This window comes from Pteropus medius, unplaced genomic scaffold (assembly GCF_902729225.1).
Source record: "Pteropus medius unplaced genomic scaffold, Ma_sr-lr_union100, whole genome shotgun sequence".
In the NCBI taxonomy this organism is placed as follows: domain Eukaryota; kingdom Metazoa; phylum Chordata; class Mammalia; order Chiroptera; family Pteropodidae; genus Pteropus; species Pteropus medius.
Window position 1 is genome coordinate 821,565 of NW_024345919.1, and position 22,999 is coordinate 844,563.

A 22,999-nucleotide genomic window follows, 5' to 3' on the forward strand; every position below is an offset into this window, starting at 1 on the left:
TGTTTCTATATACTAAGCAAAGCTCCTAAGTTTGCCGGTATTATTAGTGTGGATTTGTGAAGTAGGTGTCCAGTGGCACAGTCCTGAGAGAGGTTCAGCTGCAGGCTAAATTCAGCCCAAGCCTCTACCCCTCTGGGGCCACCTGTCAAGATTCAGCAAGCAATCCATAGATGCTGTGCTTATAGTTGCCTCAAAAGACCACACCAGAAACCCAGGCCAGCTGCCTCCAGTGTGAGTCTACGCACTGCTAGGCAAGGTGCACCTGACTTACTGAGGATATACCTGGTTGTGGCTTGAGTGGGGCCCACGTTGGGGGAGGTGGGGTTTCAGGACATCCTCTGGGCAAAGGGAGCTCTGTTATCCAGTTTGATGAAGTCGCAGCTATGGCAGCGCTGTGTCCAGCATACTGGTAGAGAGGGAGGGCTCTACAGGAACAATGGATACTGCCAGCACTTCTGTACCGAGCTAATCTTGCTTCAGCCCTCACTCTGACAATATCTCCCTGTAAGTCCCTCATGCCCCCTGCGCACAGCTGAATGGGCACTGGTGCTCAGAGAGAGCGGTCCGTCACCACGAAAATCCATTTGCGGGCGTGGCCCCTTTAAGAGGCTTTGGTAGCCGCAACCTCTATCTGGACAGGGCAGTCCTGCGTCCTTGCCCGCCCTACCTTCTGCCATTTCAGGGTGATTTCTTGGATATCTCTGTAGTTGTATGGCTTATTCATTTAGATCTCAGGCAACTTTTTCTTGCTGCTGCTCCTTGTTCCGTCACAACTTTGATTTGGTCTCCAGAGGGATGAACAGAGCTTCTGTCATCTATGCCATTTTTTTCCACCCTGTGGTCAATTATTTTTAATGAATATTAAAAAAAAACCATGAAAAATAACAGAAAAAAACACAAAATGGAAAAGGGGAATGGATATGATAAAAGATAGATTTAAAAAGTTATTTAAAAACACCTTGTACCTACCTCACTACAACTTGAAAATATTAATGAAATGGACCAATTTTCAGAAAATCTTTATTGACTCAAAGAGGCATTCAAAGCCCAAGTATATTTTTAAAAAATAAAGGTACAAAGAATTTCTTCTAAAACAGCATCCAGCCTAGTAAATATTATTGGTTCTATAATAATGAGTTCTATAAAAAGTATCAAGAAGTAAATTTTTCAGAATGTCCCCCAATTCTTTATATATTATGCTGACATCAAAGTCTACCAAGACAGCATTAAGGGTAAAGTCTAAAGAATGATCTCAGTGATGAATGTAAAAGTCCTAAAACTAATAGTGACAAATCAAAACAGTGGCACATTAAAATTTCATCCAGAAACTGCAGAGTATATTTATATAAGAAATGTATTTAAATTTATTTCATACAAATTGATCCAATGAGAAAATATCAATAATCTCAATAAAACAAAAACCAAAAAATCTTCAAAATATTTAATAATCTAGTAATGAAGTATTTTTTCCTAAACAAAGAAAAAAATCTATATCTAAAATTAAAATGAAAAAAAACAAAGATGTTTCTTATTACTATTATCTAATAATTTTCTGGATTTATGGTTAATTTCAAATAGGTAAAATATACATAATGCATTATTTTAGAAACAAGTAAAGTTGAGTCATACTGGTAAGAGAATTGACAAAGCCTTCAATGAAATCAAATCAATATTCTTGAAACAAATCTATCTGTCTATCTATCTATCTATCTATCTTTCTATTTATCTATCTACACACACACACATACTCATGCACATATATAAATTTCATATATAATAAAAGAAATATCACAAACCAATGGTAAAGTGCTAAGTTACACAATAAATAGAGTTTGGAAATGTAGGTTCTTGGAAAAATGTTAGCTTTTCACCTAGGTAACTTCCAGACTCTATATAAATTTAAATGAAAAATAAGTAAATAAAGGAACAAAAACTAGAATACTACAGGATGAATGTTGAAATGGGAGAGGCCTTTCTAAACATAAAATACAAATAAATATTGAATAATACTTAAAAGATAAAAACAGTGGTTTTGATCACTAAACAGTCAAGAGTATAAGTTTATATAAATTATTAATACACATTAATATATACATATTTATATGTGAATATGCTTCTATTCTTAATAAATAATTCACAAATGGATAAAAACTACAAAAACAAATAATGCATGGGAAATCTGGGCAAAGAATAGAAAGACACCAATATCAACATGAAAGTCATGAAAATTTTTGAGAAGACAAAAGAAATGTTTATCTTTAATAATAATTAAAATATATATTAAAATTAGATTTTTAGAAAATTCAATGAAAAATTATACAAAATTTGATAATATCTAGTGGTGGCAAGAGTGTGGTAAGATTGGATATCTCACATACCTCAACTAGAATAAATTATCTGAAAATCAATATATAGGCAAACATTTACTAAATTTTCATATCTCTGAAGGATATGTTCTAATACAACAAATTGAGGATTTATGGCAGTATATAACTTTCCTCATTAATATGCATAAATATTATCAAATATATAAATGACCTTTTAAATAGTTAACAAGAATAATTGTGCAAAAAAGAATTGGTAGAGAACAAAGTTAGACTGAGATACAGGTTTGAGGTAGTTGGCTGAATTCTTCCTTTCTCAGTGAAACTCTCATTGATTTATTTTTTGAATTTAAATCTTGATCCACATAGTAATTTGGCATGACTATGAAAAAAAGATAAAGTGAAAGATAGGGAAAGAGACAAATAATTACAAATTTAATCTTTGAATTACAGGAGTGTGATGTGGCGACACAGAAACATCTCCAAGCTAGAGAGAGAGCAGTTAATTTATCCTACAGGGATGTTTTACTTGAGTCATTGCCCTTCCATGCTCTGGTCCTGGCTTCAGTCTCTAGGGACATTTGGCTTTGGAGAGTACCAGGTGGGTTTGCCTACTCCATGCCTGATATTTACTTCTTGCTCTCTCAATAATCCCTTTGCATTTTGCAGTTTTAAATATGTTCACTTGAATTTATATATTGATGATTACTATTGGGATATCTCAAATGGGAAGCTCCTGGTAAGTGAACCACAGCTATTTCATGTATTTCTTAGGCTTTTTCTCATTCACTTGGAGGTGTTTGAGCCTGAAATTATCTATTGAGAAAACATGGCATAAAGTTTAATCTTGGCTCTGCTACTGGCTAACCTTGAGAACTTAGTGTGTCATTTTACTTCTCTGGGCCTCAACTCAGATTCTGTACTAGAATTTAAGATTATTTTCCTGCTATGGTCTTTCCACTTTCAGGATGAGGAATAAGATTTAAAATTAGACTGTAGGTTTCCTTTTTAAATAGTAATACATATTCACTTAAACAGAGTAATAAAAGGTTTAAGCATCTATAATTCTTCTAGCCAATAAAAATTTACAAATTTTATACTGTTACTTAATCTGAATGTTCAAATGCCACAGCTGGGCAGTAATAACACCTAAATATGATTCCTTCACTCCCTTGCTTATAAACTCTAAGACAGGAACTCCTTAACCTGACACTTACTTGAAGTTGAGGTCATAATCTGCCTTCTATCTACTTTTCTTACATTATCTCTTACCACTATTACTATTTCGAAATGTCTAGCTTGAGTTTACCCAGACATTCCCTTCACTGTCAAATCTTCACATATTTTCTTAATTTGCCCCTTCTCTATGAAATGCTTCATTTCTGTTTTAGTCTATTTCTGACATTTAACAATCCTTTCCTAATTTCAAGATATAACTACCATTTATTTATATTCAAGATATTGATATCTAGCACTCTTCTAGGCATTAGTCTAAAAGCTTTCTATACATTAGAAACTTTTCAATTTTTAACTCAACTCTGCGGGTAAGTGTTACTAGACTCATTTTATAATACAGAAAACTGCAAGGTAAGGATCTTTGCCCACATTAGACAGATTAGATTCAGAACAATTAAGAGACTTTGCCTAGGTGTTCACAATTAATTGGTGCCAAAACCAAGATGTGTACAGATGATATTGGGCACATTCTACTCTCTCTATCAGTTTGTTTGTACAGTGTTAGCAAATGTTGTGGTTACTGAGCACGAGCTAGGTGCCTGGCAGTACAGATTTTGCAGTCTCACAGTTTCTCAGTCCTCCAAGCAGAAGGAATTTTTCTTCCCAATAGCGCTGCATAATTTTTTAGAGACATTTATCACATTTAAAGTTTATTCTATATTTTATTCTTAATTTACAAAGTAATAATTTCTTTATTTTTTCATCAGACCTTAAATAATGTTTCCTTTTTTTCTTAAACATTTTCCTTGTGGCCAGTCACAAATGCCAGAAATTTTCTCTTTTTTTCCTCTTTTTTCTTTTTCCTTCCTTCCTTCCTTTTTCTTTCTTTCTTTCTTTTTCTTTCTTTCTTTCTTTTTCTAACAACAACAACAACTTCTTTCTTTCTTTCTTTCTCTCTCCTCCTCCTCTCTTTCAGCTTTCTTTCTTCTTTCTTTCTTCCCTTCATTCCTTCACATTCAGCCTTCCTTCCTTCCTTCCTTCCTTCCTTCCTTCCTTCCTTCCGGCTTCTTCCTTCCCTTCATTCATTCCTTCCTTCATTGCTTCATTCTTTCCTTCCTTCCTTCTTCATTCCTTCCTTCTTCCTTCTTCCTTCCTCTTCAAACAATTCCAAAAGGTTACTTTCATTGTGATCATTTTAACGTTCTGGGTTAGAAAGATCAATAAAACACAGTCTCTGCCTTGAAGCTCTCATAGGTGTGTAGGAGAGGCAAACACTTAAGTAATGATTCCATGAACAATGAAGCTATTTGGAGATATATAAAGTGGTATCTATTCTTCATAAATCAATTTGAATTAGTAGCCACTGTACTTATATTAGTAGCCACTTTTGTGCATGTGAAATACATTGCCTCTGCTTAACATTTACTCTAATCTGACTGTTTAAGTTTATACGGCTGCATATTTAGCCAAAAAAGTCTGTTTTTTCTGGGTCAGGAAGTTGTGCATAAAGAAACTGTAATTTACTTGGCTATGATATATTGGGCAAGAGTTTTCTACAACATGCTTTCTTAGGAAGGGAGGAACAGTTAGATAAAGGACCTGAGATAAACAATAATAGGCAGTAAGTCAGAGGAGATCAGAAATGAAGAGTGGATAAGAGGACCCTTAGTAGAGAAGGGAAGAAATCTGCTGGAACCTATAGTAGAGGAATTTCAGTTGGGCAAATGAAAACACAGGCAGGAAGCAAAGCAGGTGGGATAAAATTTTAATAATTCCCTCCTCTATGCTAGGCAGTCTTGTATATGTGAGGAGGTCAGAGCATTCCGCTGGGAGAAACTTGTTTTCAGATATATCATGGTAAAAAAAAAAAATGAAGCTTTATTAAAAATTGTGGCTTCAAAAACTCATGTGTTTCTAGAACAAGCCCATGGGGGAAACATGCTGTTTCTTTCGAAAAAATTTAGGACTAGGAATCAGAGGACCTGGTTTCAGACTTAGCCCAAGATTGATTAGCTGTTTTTCAGGAAGCTAGTCTAATTATTTGCCTAATTACTCTGTTCTTCAGCTAAGCTAGATACAAAATGGAACAATCAGAGCTGTGTTATGTATTATAGAGGGTTACCGTGAAGAGAAAATGAGGGTTCCATTTATTAATTAAAAAATTATTTCTGTTTTTTTAATTACAAAGTAATAAATGAATCTTAATCTATAAAAACAAAATAATTAGACATTATGGAAACATAAAGAGTAGAAATTCCCCAGGTCATTCTCTTTATAATGCCACTTGTCTCTCTAGAGGTCAACAATCTTAAGAATTTTGTGCCCTTCAGAAGACTTCTATGCATTTATATAATATATGTACATATGCAAAAATAAAGCTATTAAAAACTAAAGGGATTATATTATACACCTTATGCAATTTCCATAACCTACTATTATTTATTTAAAATTCTTTTATTATTATTTTTAATTAATTAATTTATTTTAATTAGTTTCAAGTATATAAGACATTGGTTAGACATTTATATAGTTTAAAAAATGATCCCTCTAATTGCTCCTTCTCATCTCTGGTTTTCCACCTAGCCAATATGTTAATGCTAATGCATTCCCTAAAAATTCTTAATGATGACAATTTGTTTTCATTTTTCCATTAACAAATAAGATTGTACTTATGAATTCACTTTTGTTCATATTTCTTAGGATTTCTGTATGTTGCATACCTAGAAATGGAATTGCTGAGTCAAAGCTTTGCTCATTTAAATTTTGGATACGAACTGCCAAATGACTTTCCGAAAGGCAGTACCAGTTTCATTTAAATGATGTGTAAGTGTGCATTTCTCCACACTTTTTCTAACAATGATTATTATCAGCCTTTTAAACATTTTGTCTCAATGATAGATAAAAATCAGTATATTATTGCTTTAGTATATTAAGTATATACTTGCATATTAAGTATGTTAAGTATATTAAGCCATATAGTCTGGAATACTTTTTTAGTTGAGCATCTTGTCACATGTTTACTAGGTATTTTTATTCATTTCTTCCGTGAATTATCTTTACATATACATTGCAGAAGTTTCTATTGGGCTTTCTGTCCTTATTGATTTGTAGGAGGCCTTTATATTTTATAGCCAGTAATCCTTTGTTTATCATATGGTTTGATATCCTGTTTATCGTATTTTCTGCCAAGTTTAAAAGCTTCCATTTGTATTTCATTCAGTGTACTCACATTTTTAATTGAAAATAGCTTTTTCTGTTTATCATTTTCTTTATGATTTTGGGCTTTTGTGTTTTGCTTAGAAAGGCTTCACTGATCCAAAATTATAAAAAGTCTTATATTTTCTTCTAGAACATTTATGTTTTACATATAATTTAAATTTAAATGTGTGATCTACCTGGAATTTACCTTTTATGTACAGTGTATACAAACTTTTTTTCCTAAAGAAAATAGATTTGTCAGAAACTCTTCTCAGTAGTCTATAGTCTGTCCATTAATTTGAAACATTGTCTTTATCATATGTTAAACTCCCAAAAATAGTATATGTATTTGTGTGTGTATGCGTGTATATATTTCTGAAGTCTATTCTGTTTCATTTATCCTTATGTTCTTTTCTGTGATAACATTGCATAACTTTAATTAGTTATAATAATGTATTTTAAAATATCTGGTAATGGAAGATCCACCTTAATTTTTAAAAATATTTTCAACTTTTGACATATTCTTTTAAAGATAACATTCTTTATTCTAATATTCTTAGAATATTATCATGTCATATTCTTAAAAATACTATTGGCATTTTGACTAAAATTATTTAAAATTATAAATTTATTGAGAAAATGTGAAAAAATTAAAAATATATTGTGATTTGTTATCCTTTAAAATATGAAATATGTTGGGGGAGAGCAGAGGGTAGATAAAGGTAAAGGGGTTCAAATACATAATGATGAAAGGAGATTTGACTGGGTGGTGAACATACAATGCAATATATAGATGCTGTATTATAGAATTGTACACTTGAAACCTATATAATTTTATTAACCAAAGTCACCCTCAATAAATTTAATAAAAAATAAAGTAAGTCAATAAATAAATTAGTAAAGTTTTAGATATTTTTCTCACATGAGTGTTAGATATTTCTCATAAAATTTATTCTATGTATTTTTATAGTATTTGGTGTTATTGAAAATGAGAATATAATCTATTTTTATTTTTTCTTGAAACTTTTTTAGGAAGACAGGACAGATACTTGTGTATGTATCGGTCATATATATATATATATATACACACACACATATATACATATATAGTATATGTATTTAGTGTATATATAGTATATAGAGTATATTTATTTTGATTTTCTTCTTGAATTTAACTTTCCAATGTTTTATTTCAATTTAAACCTATGTCAAGATTAATTTATAATTTCATTCTTACCAGATATGTGGTAATTTTAATTTTGTCTGGTTGTGGTAGTAGGTTTACATTCACATTATGGAAAGAACAGGAATGGTTATCATCTTTATAGCTGCTAACAGTTACTAGAACTTTTATTCATTCAACAAATATTTATTGAGTTCCTGGCTTATTATATCCCAGAAATTGTTTTAAGTTCTGAAGATATAGCTGTGTAGAAATAATTTGTATCTGGATGGTTTGGTAGATCTTCCTGTAAAACATTTTATTTTTGAGGAAAGATCTTTGACCAACTTTTCAATTTATTTCATTATTATTTACACAATCATGCTTTCCAAATTTAAAAAATTTGATTATATTTTTTCTAGAACATTATCTATTTCACTCAGCTTTAAATTTTATTTCTGTGAATTTCATATAATGTTCTTAAAAAATATAATCTCTATAATTTGTTCTTTTGATAGTTCCTACTACTGTGTAATGTGTTTTCTTTTCTGTCTTGTTTAAACTTACTATATATTTGTCTCCAGGTTATTATTTTATTCAAAGATAGGATTTTTTGTTTTATTTATTATGCTCATAGTTTTCTTTTGGGATGGTGCTAGAGTGGGAAAGGTATTCTACATTTTTGAGTCTCTATAGTTTTACTTTTATAGTATCATTTGTTGAATTCTTAATTATATATTTCCTTCTTTTTATTTTAAAATATAGAAAACTATGGTTACAATTTTCTTCTTACTGTTTTGCCAACTGCCTGCAAATTTTTGATAAATAGTATTCTCACTGTTATTTTCTAAATATATTTAAATTTTACATTCGAGTTATTCTTAAACCAGAGTTAGTTTAAAAATACTTTTTAATTTCTTAGGGGATGATTTGCTTTGCTTACTTTTTCACTGCTACTGTCTAATAATATAGCATATATTCTGCCATTTAGAATTTATTAAAATTTTCTCTGTGACATAACACATGAACAATTTCTAGGAAAAACATATAGGTATTTGAAAAGAATATCACGTTCTATTTTGAGGAGTACATTGTTTTATTAGTTTAAGATGGTTAACTGTGTCATACAAATTCTCTATAGTGTTACATATTTTGTTTAGATAATTGGGTAGTTTCCAACATCTGGACTTATTATTTACTTTTTCTTGCAATATATAATTTCAAAATATATAAAGGAAAACACAATCAATTAGGTTGTCTAATGAACTCAAAAAGAGTCTGGAGGCTTTGGCTAGAAATAAGTGATTATTCAAACATCTTAGAGTTTGCAAACTTGGACCACAGCTAGGCAAAGACCCAAAAGTGTTCTGAAGAAGAAAAAGGTTAAGTTCTTATAGTAAAATGAGTATTCTTGAGAGTAATCAGTACAACATTCTTACCCTAGGATTGCTCCAGGATGGTTATCAGTCAGATGTCAGGTAATCTGCATGATGGATGCCAGGTGTTCTAAAGGATGGACGCCAGGATGTCTGATCATGTCCAGTGAATTCTAAATATCAGGTATGTCAGGTAGTCTGGACACATGAGTTGTGCAGGGGGGTAATCAGAGGGTTCTCTGGAGGTCTGGTATATTTTCGGATGTACATCCAGGCGTTGACACAGAACTAGAAAGCTCAAAAAGTTTAAGTTCTCAAGCTAGTTGAAACAAGAATAGATCTTTCTTCATGTTAACTTTTATAATGTTAATAATTTTAGCAGCTTTGTTAAAGTGATTTCATTTTATATGTTCCCTATCTTTACTCTTTCCTCAAGGTATGTCGATATCCAAGACTGTTATATATTCTTGTCAGATGGCACTTTTAATCAATATTTGTTGATATATGCTATTAATTTTATTTTATCTGTTATTAATATATCATAATTGCTTCTTAGAGCAATTGTCTGTTTTATATTTTCCCAGCATTCAAATTAATTAATTCATTATCCATTTTGGTTCACTATTTTTATTTAAATGAATAAATATTTAAGTTTAAGTTATTAAATTTCTCTCTCCAAATCAGCTCATTCTGTTTATCAGACAAGAAAAATATTAGCCCTTACTGACTGACTCATTTTTCCTTAACATTTATAACTCAACAAACGGAATACTACATTAATTAAAAGAATAGTAAGAGTGTATTATGTACAAGTTTATGCCAATAAAGTTGACTTTTAGATAACATAGGCAAATTCTTTGAAAAAATACAACTCACAAAACTGATACAAAATTTTAAAATATCTTGATTTATTGTTCATGATAGAGTTACCTGTAAGAGGAGTGAATATTCCAGTGTTCCTTGAGATTAGAAGATATTTAAATGCTTAAGAAACCTGCCTTACCAGCTATAAGCAAATTTCAGCATAGTTAACTGTCAGGAGACAGTATGTTAATTGCACTTGCTATTGCTTGAAGAATTCCTGAAAATTTTATAAGTGGAAATAATCTTTTGAACCTTGACCTTTGACAGATTCATTATGCTCTGTATATTATGTTATGCATTTTAAAGGCAAGTAACCTGAGAAAAATGTCTCAGTCAATGTAATGTAGGTGTCTTTCATAACTTGGCAAAGGTTGTAGCAATGTAGTGAAGACTATATTTTCAAGAATAATTTTATAATTTATTACTAATCATATACTGTACTACATGAGGAATAATACGAGAAAGAGATGGAGCATTCTCTCCTAAGTGTGAAGCTGACTTTTGGTGTTTTTTTATTGCAACTGATGTTAACTCACCCCTGCTGCCCCTTTCCCCATCAGAGAATGTGGAAGGAAAGATTGCTGTCTGAGTGATGACTGTCATACCTTGGTTTCTTAAGAGCAAGCGCTTTTGGTAGAGTTCTCTGCCCCTTCTTCTTGTTCCTTAAATAAATCAGTTAAAGTAGTATGCTAATTAAGTTTATATTTTATATTTCTTCCTTCATTCTCTTGTATCTAACAATAATTTTGACCATTATTAATAAATCTAGGAACCTTAGGTTCTCAGATATACTTACACAATCAATATATAAAACCATGTATCTGGTTTTACTTGCTTGTTTGGCACTTTTGAGGATACTGAGTGTTAAAGAACAAAATTCAAGTAAGTAAATTTGAAGATCTAATTGGCTTTATTAAGTGATTCATGAATTGGGCAACATCCCATCTAGCAACTAGAAGGGCAATCTGAGGGGTTATACAAAATTGAAAGTTTTTATGGGAATCAAGTTGGAGCAAGAGAGGTATTAACAAAAGAAAATAAGTGGTTATTTTTAGACCAGAACATCTTCTTTTGAGGGAAAGGGAATTGTAAGGGCTTTTATCATGCAAATTGCCTCTTCTTTCTATGGGGGTGGTGGTGGTGGTGAAGAGGGCCCTGCACTAAATATTTAGAAGACCCTTTCAATCTGGAGATCCTTGTCTTTTACTATTGTTTTTATTTTACTCTTTCAAAGTAATTTCTTTCCCTCCATTTTCTCTCTTCTATACTATCTTTCTGGAACTCTCATTAATCAGATTTTGGGCTTCCTAAGTTGATCCTGTGATTACACCTTTTCTCTCATACTTTTTCTTTTTATTATTTTCCACTAGTTTCTGGAACATTTTCTTGACTTTATTTTTTAAACTTTCTACTAAAAATTTTAATTTTGGTTATCAAGTTTTAGTGTTCATGAGTTATCTATTGTTAGTTGAATTTTTTAAAATTATATTTATTGGGTTAACACTGGTTAATAACATTATATAAGTTTCAAGTGTACAATTTTATAATACATCATCTGTATATTGCATTGTGTACTCACCACCCAAAGTCTAGTCTCAATTCATCACCATATACTTGACCCCTTTCCCTCATCACCCTCCCCCTATCTTCTTTGGTAACCACCCTTCTATTGTTTATATCTATGAGTTTGTTTGTTTTGTTCATTATTTTTTGCTTTCTGTTTTATATCCCACATATGAGTGAAATCATATGGTTCTTGTCTTTTCCAACTGACATTTCACTTGGCATGATACTCTTAAGGTTCATCCATATTGTCACAAATGTCAGTATTTCATCCTTTTTTATGGCTAAGTAGTATTCCATTGTATATATGCACCACATCATCTTTATCCAATCATCCACCAAAGGACATTTAGTCGTTTCCATGTCTCGGCTACTGTTTATAATGCTGTTATGAATATCAGGGGTATATATCTTTATAAATAAATGTTTTTAATTTTGGGGGGCAGATACCCAGAAGAGGAATTGCTGGGTCATATGGTAATTCTATTCTTAATCTTTTTAAGGAAACTCCGTACTGTTTTCCTTAGTGGCTGTACCAGTTTACCGTCCCACCAGCAATGTATGAGAGTTCCCTTTTCTCCACAGCCTCTCTAATACTTGTTCTTTCTTGTCTAATTGATAATAGCTATTCTAACAGATTTAAGTGGTATCTCATTGTGGTTTTGATTTACATTTATAGCTAGTGAAGTTGAGCATCTTTTCATATGTCTGTTGGCCATTTGTATGTTTTCTTGGGGAAAGTGTCTGTTCACAGTATGATATTGGCAGAAAAACAGACACACAGACCAATGGAACCTAACTGAGAGCCCAGAAATAAGTCCACATGTATATGGGCAACTAATTTTCAACAAAGGAACCAAAAACATACAATGAATAAAACAAAGCCTATTCAATAAGCGGTATTAAAAAAAATTGGAAAGCCACATGCGAAAGAATGAAACCAGACTGCTTATCTGACATCATACACAAAAATTAACTCAAAATGGATCAAAGACCTAAATATAAAACCTGAAACAATAAAATACATAGAAGAAAACATAGGTGCTAAACTTATCAACCTTGGTTTCAGAGAGGATTTTATTAACTTGACCCCAAAGCAAGGGAAGTAAAAGCAAAAAAAATGGGACTACATCAAACTAAAAAGTTTCTTCATGGCAAAAGAAACATCGACAAAACAATAAGTTTAAAAACTCTATGGTTATGATAAAGTTCTCTCTTGATGAGCTTCATTATAAATGATCCAGCCTGAGATGACTCCCCGCAAATAACAGTAAACTGGAATCTTTGCTTGGGGTTATGAATTTTCTCTGAGAATTCAAGGGGGAAATGTACTTCAAAATTTTAGGCCTATCTTCAGCCCAGGGGCTATAAAGATCTCAAATTTGCTATGTGTACCTTCCAAACTTCTGGACAGTCATTGCAGAACAATCATGGATAAGGCCAGGTGTCTCACATGTAGTTCCTGTGACCTGCTCGTAGTGGACTAATAAGGGACTATCTACTTTAGATTTGTTTTAGGTAGTAATATCCCTAAATCACAGATGAGTGTTGAAGTCTCCAACTATAATACTGGATTTGTTTATTTTTTCTTTCGGTTTTTCAGTTTTAGCCTCATATATTTTCATGCTCCATTGTTAGATTGGTTGGTTTCTGACAAGACCTGCACTGTAATTCTTATTTTTGTTCCTCTATAATTGATTTTTTTCCTCTTGACCCTTTTAATATTTTTCTTTTTGTCTGGTTTTCTGTCACTGAATATGTATACCTAGGTATACTTGTATGTGTGTAGTGTGTGTGTGTGTGTGTGTGTGTGTGTGTGTGTGTGTGTGTTTATCTTGTTTGGTGTGTTTTGACCTTCCTAGATCTGTAGTTTCACGTCTATTGTCTATCATTATTGTTGGGAAATTCTCAGACATTATTACTTCAGATACGACTTTTACTTCATTCTGTTATTCCTTCTGGTATTCCAATTATCTGTATGCTGCACCTTTGTAAGTCATCCCAAAGTTTTCAATGCTATATTTTGTTTCTCTTTTCCATTTTTGCTCTTTGCATTTCAGTTTGGGAAGTTTCTATCGATCTATATCCAAATTTACATATTCTTTTCTTGGCTGTGTCTGTCCTACTGATGAGTCCATCAAGGCATTCTTAAGTGTTTTAAATTTCTAAGATGTCATTTTGATTCTTTTATAGGATTTCTATCTCTCTTTTCATATTACCATTTGTTCTTGCATGTTGTCTAATTTCTTTCTTAGCGCCCTTAAAGTATTAATCATAGCTATTTTAAATTTCCTGCCTGATAATTCTAACATCTGTGTGTATATGAGTCTGGTTCTGTTGCTTATTTTTGCTCTTCAGACTGTTTTTGCTTGCCTTTTAGCAAGGCTTTTAATTTTTTGTTGAAAGCCAGACATGATAGATCAAGTAATAGGAAATGAGGTAAAGAAACTTGAATCTGGAATTTATGTTAATCTGGCTAGTAGCTGCACTGTGTTTAATATTTTGTCTGGTAGTAGGTGTCAGAAGCTACAAATTATTTTCTCTCCCATTGATTTAAGGCATCCTTAAGCACTCTTCCTTAGAGGGAGTCCATGTCTTACAGCTGTTTCAGCTGTAATACACTATTATGATACTGAAGTCCTGTTGTAAGGTTAATGAGAAAGGGAAACGATCTATATTCTTGTGATTAAATCTCAGCCTTTTAGTGGGACTGTCCCTACAGTCACCCGCTTAGGTGACACAGCAAGACTATAAGAGACTGGAGTTGAAGAAATACCCTTCTCCCAAGTAAGAAGGTAAGATATGGTTCTACTAAAGTTTTTTATCCTGGAGAACAGGCATTTGTGATAAAGAATTTTCTGTGCCAATTTTATAGTTGTCACTCTTTCCCTCACCCTGAAGAATATCTTTCTTCACTCTTTAGTGTGAGAGACTTGTAGGGTTCTTAGAGATTAAAACCACAAAAATATTGAGTCTCCCTAAATATAAAGCCCCCAGGAGTTTCCAACTCACACGCTAGTCTATATTCAGCTTCCAACAAATCATCAAAATTGCCATTTAAGTGCTTTTACCAGTTTATGACTCCAGTGGATGCTGCTTCAGGTAAGCAGATCTCTACTATGAGTCTCTGTGCTTCTCTTATCTCTCTAGGTTTTGAGGTAGGGTTTTGCCCTATGACCCTAGTTCTTTGATGGGTCTAAGAAAAGTCATTGACCTTTAGTTTGTTTAGCTTTTTCTTGTTTTAAAAATAGAAATATTGATTTCCAAGTTCTTCACATGCTGAAGCTAAAACTAGGAATGCCAACTTTGTGTATTTGAAATATTTCATTAAAATGAAAGCAAAATTAATACATAAAAATTAACAAAGAAAATAAATGAAGAGTGTATTGAGCATGAAAAGTACAGGGAACTTTAAATAGTTTGGTGAAAGGGCCTATGTATAAAATAATAAAACTTGAGAAGTGGGCAAGTGTCAGAAGGTCTTGGTCTTATTAAATCATTTGTGTGTTATTTTTGTAAAATCCTTAGTGTTTAGCATAGTGCCTAGTAAATACAAAGTGCTTAATAAATGCTTATTAAATGAAAAAAGAACAATGGAAGGAAAATGTAATTGAAAAGTCATACTTAAAATTAAGTTAAATTTGGAATGGTAATTTACATTTCTCTTAAAGGATATGAAGAAATTAATTCCAGGATTCTTATAAATAGCCAGCTTTCTTAGTATCTTTAAAAATACTTAAATATATAAAAACATCCCACTTATTTGCAAGGTTTTTAAATGAGACAGCTTTGCATTTAGATAGTGATTTTTAAACTTCAATTAATATTTATGGCTTCCTCTTTCTGCTTCTTATAAGAATAAGAAATTATTCTTTAGATGATTCTATGAAATTAATATTGATGCTCAAACTCTTCAGGGGTGGTTTAATATTCTAGTTGCTCTTCCTTCGTTTCTCTGGGGACAATAGTTTTTCTGAGTTTCTCAGAGCCATATCATATGTTTTCTTATCTAACTTCAGAAAAACAATAGTTCTCTACTACCCTTATAAAGTACAAGAACTGCGTTTTCTGTTTTGTTCCCTCGGTCATGACTTTAGCGTCCTCCTAGGGCTGAAAACATAATTCCAAGGAAGAGTTAGCTCAGAAGACAACTGAATTTTTTTCCAAGGGTATGATAGGCAACTTGCATGGTTTGTTGTTTTGGTATATAAGTAGAAATCTGTCATCTTATGGAAATTCTGTCTAAATATCTGGCATGTGGGGATTTATCAGGTTTTCTCAAAAAAGCCACATATAGTTTTAAAATATTAAACTACAGGATACTTTGCAGACCTTCTGGCTAATTTATATCATAGATAAGGGAAGTGAACCTTAGAGAATTTCAGAAGATTGTTTCAGTTGTTACTGGGAAAATTAAAAATTCACTCTCAGTTTAGTGATCTTTCCTTTATATACCACTCAGTTTTTGAGAGCTAAATATTTTTGATTCTCATAAAATTTAAGTAGTATCAGTGCATCCCTGAGTTTTATGCTCCTGATGTTTTATTATAACAACATGTGATGATCAAATACTTGATGTCCTATAGAACCACTTATAACATTTTTCTTATGGTAAATGAGACAGGGGAGAATTCCTCAGAGCTGGGAGAGAAAATTATTTCACAGATGTGGATTCCATGATGAATATGTCCATTTTTCTTAGCAGGTTTATTTACCAGATTATAACAAGCAGAAGAATCCAATGAACCATTCTCAGGTGACAGAATTTGTCCTCTTGGGGCTCTCTCAGGTATGGGAACTTCGGTTCCTCTTCTTCATTGTCTTCTCTGTTGTGTATCTTACTACCGTAACTGGAAATCTCCTCATTGTGGCCATAGTAACCTCTGACTCACGCCTGCACACAACTATGTACTTTCTCTTGGGCAATCTTTCTTTCCTGGACTTTTGCTACTCTTCTATCACTGCCCCTAAGATGCTGGCTGACTTGCTCTCAGGCAACCCCATCATTTCCTTTGGTGGCTGCTTGACTCAGCTCTTCTTCTTCCACTTCATTGGAGGCATCAAGATCTTCCTGCTGACTGTCATGGCATATGACCGCTATGTTGCCATTTCTCAGCCCCTGCGCTATACACTTATTATGAATCGAGCAGTCTGTGGGCTCCTCATGGCAGCCTCCTGGGTGGGGGGATTCATTCACTCCATTGTACAAGTTGGACTGACTGTCCAGCTGCCGTTCTGTGGGCCTGACAAACTGGACAACTTTTACTGTGATGTGCCTCAGCTGATCAAATTGGCCTGCACAGATACATTTGTCTTAGAGCTACTAATGGTGTCTAACAATGGCCTGGTGACTCTGGTGTGTTTTTTGGTGCTCTTGGTATCCTACACAGCACTGCTAGTCATGCTCCGAAGCCACTCATGGGAGGGTCGCAAGAAGGCCTTATCCACCTGTGCCTCCCATATTGCCGTGGTGACCTTAATCTTTGTGCCTTGCATTTACATCTATGCAAGGCCATTTCGTACATTCCCCATGGACAAGGTTGTCTCTGTGTTGTACACAATGGTCACTCCCATGCTGAATCCTGCCATCTATACCTTGAGAAACAAAGAAGTGATCCTGGCCATGAAGAAGCTGTGGAGAAGGCAATAGGACCTACTGGGTCCCCTGGAGCTTTAACCTCCAGATATGCAAAAGCAGGGACCTGAGGATCTGAGAGATGCTTCAGTGTACCAACCTGCTTGAGAAGACTCACAAAGTAGCTGAAACTACTTGTCCACTACTTCTCTATTGTTCTTAAACTCAGTCAAGTTCTGGTGACCTGAACTTTTAACAAAGCTAGAAAATGGAATGAGTATCCTAGAACTTCTCCCAAGCGCCTCTTAGAGGCAAAGCTTCAAGTGCTATCCAGAAATGATGTTTGGCTCAGGTGGCACTTTTCCTATATGAGCGTGATGTTGGCCCTGCTGAAAAAGTTCCAAATGCAGAATGCGTGAAGGTGGTGTATCTGGTGTTTCTTTTCTGACATTGCTTCTTGGACACAAAATACATTTGAGAAACTCAAACAATGATAAACTTCTTGGAGACAAGAGAAACCTCGAGGTTAAAATAAATGTCAGACACCGAGTCCTGATTTCAGGGGGCTGATTGAATTTAATGTCAATGAAGAGAAAGGGAATTATCTTGGTCATATTATTACTTTTTTCCTCATCATTTCTTTTTTTCCTTTTGCTTTGATCAGGCTTTTATTCAAAATTAGCTCTCCAAAGTAATTTGATCTTTGTGGAATAAACAAATTTTAGTTTATGCACAAGCTTCATTTCTTCTGTGGTGTCCCCTCCCCCGCCCCGACTCCCGCCCCATCGGGCTTCTTCTCAGCTGTTGGTTTCTTGGTAGCTGTAGCCCTTTTTCCCCCATCAAAAGCTTCTTTTGCTTCATAATGCCAACAGCCGCTTTTCCTTATTTCCTACTACTGACTTTTCACCTGGAACCCCCTTCTCATATTATTTGGTTTCTAGAGCTGCTGCTGCTTTATCCACTTAGAGCTATGGTTCTTGGCCTGGAGAAGAGTAGTGTTCTGGCACATGGTCTTTGCATATGCATTTAGCTTCAATACGATTCTCAGCTTTTTCAGTGGATTCTTCTTCAGGACTCTGCAATGAATTTTCCTGTGTGGTGCTCTGAGGATTTGGATTTCTGGGTTTTTCAAGATTCTTCTAAGGTCTTTACTGAATATCTTGTGCATGGAATGATTGTAGTTACTCTTGAGGGAGGCAGCTTTACACTAAATACCATACAGATCATCTAACTTATAAGAAGCACTTTCAGTTCAAATGCATAAATGGCCTACATGCCCACCAGGAGCAAGTTTTAAAATGCTCAATTTGCTTACATTAAGCAGAATAATTCCAGGGATGCTTCTGAAGGCTTTGATGAAACCATTGTCCTCATTATAGATGATTTCTCATTTTGCCCTTACGAGCTTTTATTTGCTGAGATGCACAGACTTTTTTTTTTTTTAAATAACATTCCAAGCCTCAATTTTCTTAAGAACAAAACAGCCTCCTTGGTCTTTTCGTAGCCTTCACCTTTATCTTCAGCCATCAAAGAAAGTGTTCAGGAACTTTCTCAATATAACACCTTTAGACATGACCAACACTGGTAAGGCTGAAGCAGCCAGGGCAAAGATGGCATATCGCTTCTGTGTTGTGTTCACTCTGCAGTGCCAACAGCTCTGGGTTTTGGTTGGCGCAAATATGCAGCCCCTACGACACATATTGCCAAAACCACCCTGGCCAGAACGATCAGTCCCACTGCCTTGAACTCTGGGAATTTGAGCCATAGTTCTGTCAGTACCCCACGACTCAGAATTGATTTGATGACCTGCTAATTTACTGACAGCACAGAGCTCTCTATTACAAGATGATATGTACAAGATGATATGAACAAAGTTCACAATTCTTGGTCAAATGGGAGTCTTGAACACAGCAGACAAAGTGACATTTTGCCAGATGATTCCTCTTTTTCAGAGTACAGTAATAACAGTCAATAAGAACACGCCATGGTGGGGAGAGAAGATGGCCGTGCTCCTCTCAACCTGATGGCTCCCACAGGAAAAGTCTTCACTGTTTCTTAAGGCTATCATCATCCTTATCATCTAAATAATATTTAAAAGCTTACTATGTGCCAGGCATTGTACCAAATGATTTTTATTTATAATTTATTTTATTTCTCTCAACATCCTCATGACGTAGGTATCATCTTCATTTAAATGATGAATCAGTTGCAAGTAAGAGACACTAAATAATTTATTTAAAGCGACAAAACTTGTTTCTGGAATCCAGCTCAGGTGTCTTTAACTTTGAAGCCTAATTTCTTTTTTTTTTTCCCTCTCTTAAATGGAGAAATATTTTATTTAGTTAGATTAGATATTTAGACTTTTAAAAGTTGGGTTAAGGCATGCTAAGGCCTTCTGTACAGGTATATAAATATCTAGAAATTTTCATAGATTCTGACAGGTGACTTCAACAAAACCCCATATTTTTGATCTATACATTTTCTAATAAGCACATAATTTGTCCTCGGACAGTCTTCAAGACTATAGCCACATCTTGTGTGTTTGTCTTCACACGGCCATTTTATAAGGACAGCAGTCATATTGCAGTAGGGGCCAAACTTACTCCAGTATGACTTCATTTAACTAAATACATGTGCAATGGCCCCATTTCCAAATAAGATCACAGTCTTTAACATGACATTTTTTTGGGGACACAATTCAACTCATAATAGCTTTTCAAACTTGTTTCTTGTGTAACAGTTTCATGTGAATTTTAAACTTTTTTGCATTGGATATGGTTTAAACTTTAAAATCACTGCATTAATTTTATTAGGTAAGAATTATTTTCATGTAATTGATTTAATTTGCATAATTAATTATTCATATTTTTTAAATGTGTGGAACTTTTTTGACAAATGAGTGGTTATTTAAAAGTTAAACATGTCATTATTCTTTTTTGGGGGGAAGAGGAATTCACAGAAACTTATTTTTAATTCCTTAATGTCACCACATATTTATCTCCTTTTATGCCATCTACCTCCCTTCTCACTCCCCCCCACTACCCTCTAGTAACCACTAGTCAGTCTATTGTGCATGTCCATGAATCTCTGTTCTGTTCATTTGTTGCTTTTAGTTTTATATCCCTCACATAAGTGATATCATGTGATTTTCAACTTTTTCTGTCTGGCTTATTGCGCTGAGCATGATTATCTTGAGATCCATCCATGTCGTCACAAATGGCAGTATTTCATCTCTTATGGCTGAGTAATATTCCATTTTATATATGTACCACAGCTTCATTATCCAATTATCTATTGTAGGACACTTCGGTTGCTTCCATGTCCTAGTCACAATGAATAATGCCGCTATGAACATCGGGGAGCACATATTTTTTGGATATCAGTTTTCAAGTCTTTGGGGTAAATATTCAGTAGAGGGATTACTGGATCATATGGTAGATCAATTTTTAGTTTTTGAGGAACCTCCATACTGTTTTCCGTAGTGGCTGTACCAATTTGCAGTCCCACCAGCAGTATATGAGGGTTCCTATTGCTCCATATCCTCTCCAACATTTGTTATTACTTGTCCTGTTGATTATAGCTATTCTAACAGGTGTGAGATGGTATCTCATTGATTTGCATTTCCCTAATAGCTAGTAAAGGTGAGCATCTTTTCATATGTTTGTTGGCCATTTGTATGTCTTCTTGGGAGAAATGTCTGTTCAGATCCTCTTCCCATTTTTTGATTGGATCATTTGAGTTTTGTTGTTATTGAGTTGTTGAGTTCTTTGTATATTTTGGATTTTAGGCCCTTATTGGAGGCTTTGCTTGCATATACATTTTCTCATTCGGATTGTAGTCTCTCTACCTTGTTGACAGTTTCTTTTGCAGTGCAGAAGCTTTTTAGTTTGATGAAGTCTCATTCATTTACTTTTGCTTTTACACTCCTTGCCTTTGAGGTCAAATTCACAAAATCCTCTTTAAGTCCAAGGTCCTTGAGTTTAGTTCCTATGTTTTCTTCTGTGCACTTAATTTTTCAGGTCTTATATTCAGGTCCTTAATCCATTTTTGAGTTAATTTTGGTGTGTGGTGATAGACAACAGTCTAGTTTCATTCTTTTATAGGTTGCTTTTCAGTTTTTCCAGCACCATTTATTGAAGAGGCTTTTCTTTCTCCACTGTATGTTTTTGGTTCTTTTGTCAAAAATTATTTGCCCATATAAACATGAGTTTATTTCTGGACTCTCGATTCTGTTCCACTGGTCCGTATATCTGTTCTTCTGCCAATTCCATGCTGTTTTGATTATTGTCATTTTGTAGTATAATTGTACTTAGGCAGAGTGATGCCTCCAGCTTTGTTCTTTTTTCTCAGGATGGCTTTGGCAAGTCGAGGTCTTTTGAACTTCAAGTTCTGCATGGTATCTAAAACTCTATGAAGTTACTAAGGGTCAATATCTTTTTGAGAATTTGTGTCAGGTTAAGTGGCATTATGGATTGAGATAATATTTTAAATTGATCTTGACCTAGTATGGTTGGGAGAGTCAAGTAGATTAGTTACTGGAATATGGGGGCATGGAGTAAAAGATCATTTGTGGACAACTGAATCCAAAGTAAAATGCAGGATTGGGTTAAATGTGAATAGGTAGATTATCCTCTAGTCCCTAAATGAAAAAGTGGTAAAGATAATAAATGCATATGTACCCCTAGCAGCTCGACCTCAGTTTAAGAGGGTATGGAGAAGTGGTCATGGTCCTCTCTTCCATCATCTTCTCATTCCTCCCTAATACCTTAACTCCTTGATCCAGACTCCCTCCTCTCTTACCATCAAGTTAACCAATTGGCTTAACTTGAGGACTTGCACCTTTTTATCCCCACTTCCATACCTAAGAATTAATTTAAAAATAAAACAAAAAATGATTTATTTATTTATTTAACTTGTTGAATATTATTTAATTGATCAGTGATACCCTCTATGTATGTGGTATGAGAAGAGAATGACATTTAATAAATGTATCTACAATCTTTACCTTGAGTCAATACCCATTACTTATATTTTAGTAAGTAAATTAGTATAAGCAAAGTTCCTTTCAACAATGACAAACAAATGTTTGTATACAGGACCTAGAGTATGTGTCAAACTCAAAGGAGTAAAGGCACAGGACTAGAAAAAAAGGAGTTGGGGTAATGAAAGAGAAGATACGACAGAAGACACTTAAGCTATTTAAAGAGAGTATATTTTAGTGGAAAGAGAATTCTGGAATCAGAAGACTCAAGTCAGGGTTCTATTTTTATGCAGTTTAGTTTAGTAGCAAGGGTCTAATTCTTTTTCCACTAAACCCTAAACTTGTAACAAGGTCACATGTTTACTTACACACGTCATATAAATAAATAAAATGTAGCTTCATTATTTTTTAAAAACCTATGTGATTTTCTTCACAAACATCACCCTGGTTAGGGGATAGCTAAAATTTAGGCAGGTCTATACTTTTCTATGCATAAAATCAAATAGACCCTTTAAGTAAGTGGTCATTCTTTTCAGAAAATAACTCAATTCTTAGGATTCTGCTCTCTCCCTCTTTCTAACTTTTTACTCTTTTAAAATGGCATCAATGCAGTTTACTGGACTGCAAGGCAGTGAAAGAAGACAGAGACCTCAGATCCACACAGTATCTTCTGGATGCTTGGTGGTCTCTGTTGCAGGGTGGCCAGCCTAGGCTGCTTTCTGGACTTGTGACTAGACTTGTGAGTAATTTTGTCTCTGAATGTTTCACGAATCCTTGTTG

The 22,999-nt window shown here is 33.9% G+C and overlaps 1 protein-coding gene, 1 non-coding gene and 1 pseudogene across 2 annotated transcripts; 2 read left to right on the top strand and 1 right to left on the bottom strand.

Moving 5' to 3' along the window:
- Positions 1-10,487: 10,487 nt before the first annotated feature.
- LOC120612419 (small nucleolar RNA U3) lies at positions 10,488-10,694 on the top strand. Its single transcript, XR_005655442.1, has one exon. It is a non-coding gene; the product is annotated as a small nucleolar RNA U3 (small nucleolar RNA).
- Positions 10,695-16,404: 5,710 nt separating this feature from the next.
- Positions 16,405-17,313, top strand: OR4D5 (olfactory receptor family 4 subfamily D member 5). Its single transcript, XM_039874845.1, has one exon. The coding sequence runs from the start codon at positions 16,405-16,407 to the stop codon at positions 17,311-17,313; it is 909 nt and encodes a 302-aa protein (XP_039730779.1).
- A 664-nt stretch (positions 17,314-17,977) lies between these two features.
- LOC120612413 (60S ribosomal protein L4-like) lies at positions 17,978-19,224 on the bottom strand (annotated as a pseudogene).
- Between the last annotated feature and the right edge of the window lie 3,775 nt (positions 19,225-22,999).